The sequence below is a fragment of the Austrofundulus limnaeus genome, unplaced genomic scaffold (genome assembly GCF_001266775.1).
Source record: "Austrofundulus limnaeus strain Quisiro unplaced genomic scaffold, Austrofundulus_limnaeus-1.0 Scaffold681, whole genome shotgun sequence".
Lineage (NCBI taxonomy): Eukaryota > Metazoa > Chordata > Actinopteri > Cyprinodontiformes > Rivulidae > Austrofundulus > Austrofundulus limnaeus.
The window spans coordinates 185,185-187,394 of record NW_013953083.1 but is presented as its reverse complement, the minus strand read 5'-3'; the positions used below and the strand labels follow the sequence as shown (position 1 = coordinate 187,394).

At 43.7% G+C, this 2,210-nt stretch overlaps 1 protein-coding gene across 1 annotated transcript in view; it reads left to right on the top strand.

Annotated features, from left to right (window-relative positions):
- Positions 1-124: 124 nt before the first annotated feature.
- Positions 125-2,210, top strand: part of acot9.1 (acyl-CoA thioesterase 9, tandem duplicate 1) — a gene marked incomplete in the record, with an annotated part of 6,047 nt that continues 3,961 nt past the window's right edge. The window contains 7 exon segments of the mRNA XM_014027774.1: positions 125-327; positions 611-705; positions 902-928; positions 1,264-1,309; positions 1,441-1,611; positions 1,705-1,742; positions 1,817-1,900. Of these exon segments, the coding sequence (XP_013883228.1) occupies positions 311-327; positions 611-705; positions 902-928; positions 1,264-1,309; positions 1,441-1,611; positions 1,705-1,742; positions 1,817-1,900 (478 nt within the window).

Below are 2,210 nucleotides of genomic sequence, written 5' to 3'. Positions count from 1 at the left end.
ATAATAAGAAGAATATATTTATTAAACCCATTAAGCCAAACGTTTATGTAGATTTCCAGCTGCTCACATGCAGCTCCCTGTGCCTGACAGTCTGTACTCAGGGTCCAAAGGTTCGTAAGCCAAGCGTCTTGCGTCATCACGTAGAAAACGTCTTGACGTAAAAAGGCGGAAACGTTCTGTGTGTTTTGCGGCGCTCTGTCCACCAGAGAAAATAAGAAGATTTCTTGTTTCTGTCTTCTTTTCCAGTGGTCTCACCTGCTCCGTCCGGTCCGGACCCCCGAACTTTTCACACCCGTGACCCGTAAACAACATGATGATGTCATCGAGGTCAGTGCCGGGAAAATACGGGCTGTCCTCCGGAGCTACAAAAAATGCTAACAGTTCAAAACTAACTAGCAGTTAGATAGTTAGCTTAAGTTGTAATAATGATAACTGAACATTATTTTTTCTTCCTTCTTTACGTTATTATATAAAGCAGGGTGTTACACATGGTGTTGCGTCACTTTCAGACCCACAAAAGAAGCAAACCCACTTAAACAAACAGAAAACTCTGTTCACAGTTATGCTAACATGACAAACATTTTATAAATATTGTGTTTTTGTTCTGCAGGTTAGTGATGCTGCGCTCTGCTGCCTCCATGATGAGTCGGTCCCTCTGCACAGGAGCAGCATCCAGACCGGGCAGAGCCCCGGACATGGAGGAGGGTAAASCCAAGCCTGACCCATAAACTCTCCACAGAGACCAGAATCTGAACCAGTCATTAATCAAACACCAGATTAATCTGAAAATGACTGAAGCAGAAACAGACAGCTGGGCTGAAGGAGACGCTAACTTTGAATTTGGACAGATTTGTGTTATAAATGTTTAATGCKTGTTGTAATCATTTGCCTTTCTCCACAGGAAACCCACTTTTACACGTGTCAAACGGTGTGTTGGTAAATCAGAACCAGTCTGCAGCTCGTCTTTATTCACTTCTAATTGGCTTTAATTTCATAAGAAATCCTCCTGCATGTTTCTCTCACCTGCAGCTCAAACACCTGGTTTCTCCTAATCTGGCTCTTTATTTTGGTTTCTTCCTGTTTCTTGTAGCTTTAGTTTTTATTTTAATGTTCTCGCTGTTTAAGTCTTCATTTAACGCAGTTTTCTTCTTCAGGCCTCTGACCTCTGGTCTAAATGTCTGTAACGTRCAGCCTTGTGACTCCAAACCTCTCGCAGACGCAGCTGTTTGAACACAAAYGTTTGCTTGTTTTGTCTTCTTTCAGTGAGGAACAGGCTGAGGAAGATAGTGGGAGCTTCAACAAACTGGAGGTATTAATCTGTGGGAAGCTCAGAAAAACAAGCTTTAATTTAGTTTACATTGTAACTAGAGGAGGAGTAAAGTAAATCCTGTATGTTTACCTTCAGAGTGGGCTGTTTGTTGTTGTTTACTGTAACCATAGTGACCACCAGCAGGCCATGTTGGAGCGAGCGGCGCTGTCCTCCATGTTGGCCAAGTCTCAGGGTGAACTTCCTGCCCGGAGCATGAAGGACAGCTACCTGGAGGTCCACCTGCCTCTGGGCTCCGAGCCGCAGCTCCGAGAGAAGTACCTGACCCATCACAACACCGTCAGGTAAACAAACAAACAAACAAACAAACAAACAAACAAACAAACAAACAGGCATCAGGACAACAAACCACTGACCGGTTTCACGTCTCGTCTCAGGTTCGGCAGAATCCTGGAGGACCTGGACAGTTTGGCAGGTGAAGCTTTCTGTTCAGGTGAAACAGGAAGTTTGTCCGTCAGACACTGATGAAGGTCTCCTCCTCTTCCTCAGTCCTCATCTCTTACTCCCACACCCACAACCCTGAGCTGAAGAGGTCTCCTCTGTCCATCGTCACAGCTCTGGTGGACAAGATCGGTGAGAGTCTGCAGCGGACCCCGAGTTTAACGCTGACTCAGCGTTTTCCTCTTCCTAGTTTCATCACTGCGTTTATTCACAGTCCAGCTAGTTCTGTAGACTTTGTGCTGTTTCAGCTGTTCGTGTGTGAAAATGTTCGGCTCATTCTACAGCTGTATGCTGTGACTTTTAGATTTTATAAATTTTATACTTTTAGAATTATTTTTACTTTGTTTACAAATATTTTCTTCAGAAACATTTTGTCTGAATTCTGCTTCAGCTGAATGTTTTTCTCTTCTTAAGCTAAGCTACTTTTAGCTTTAAACAATCT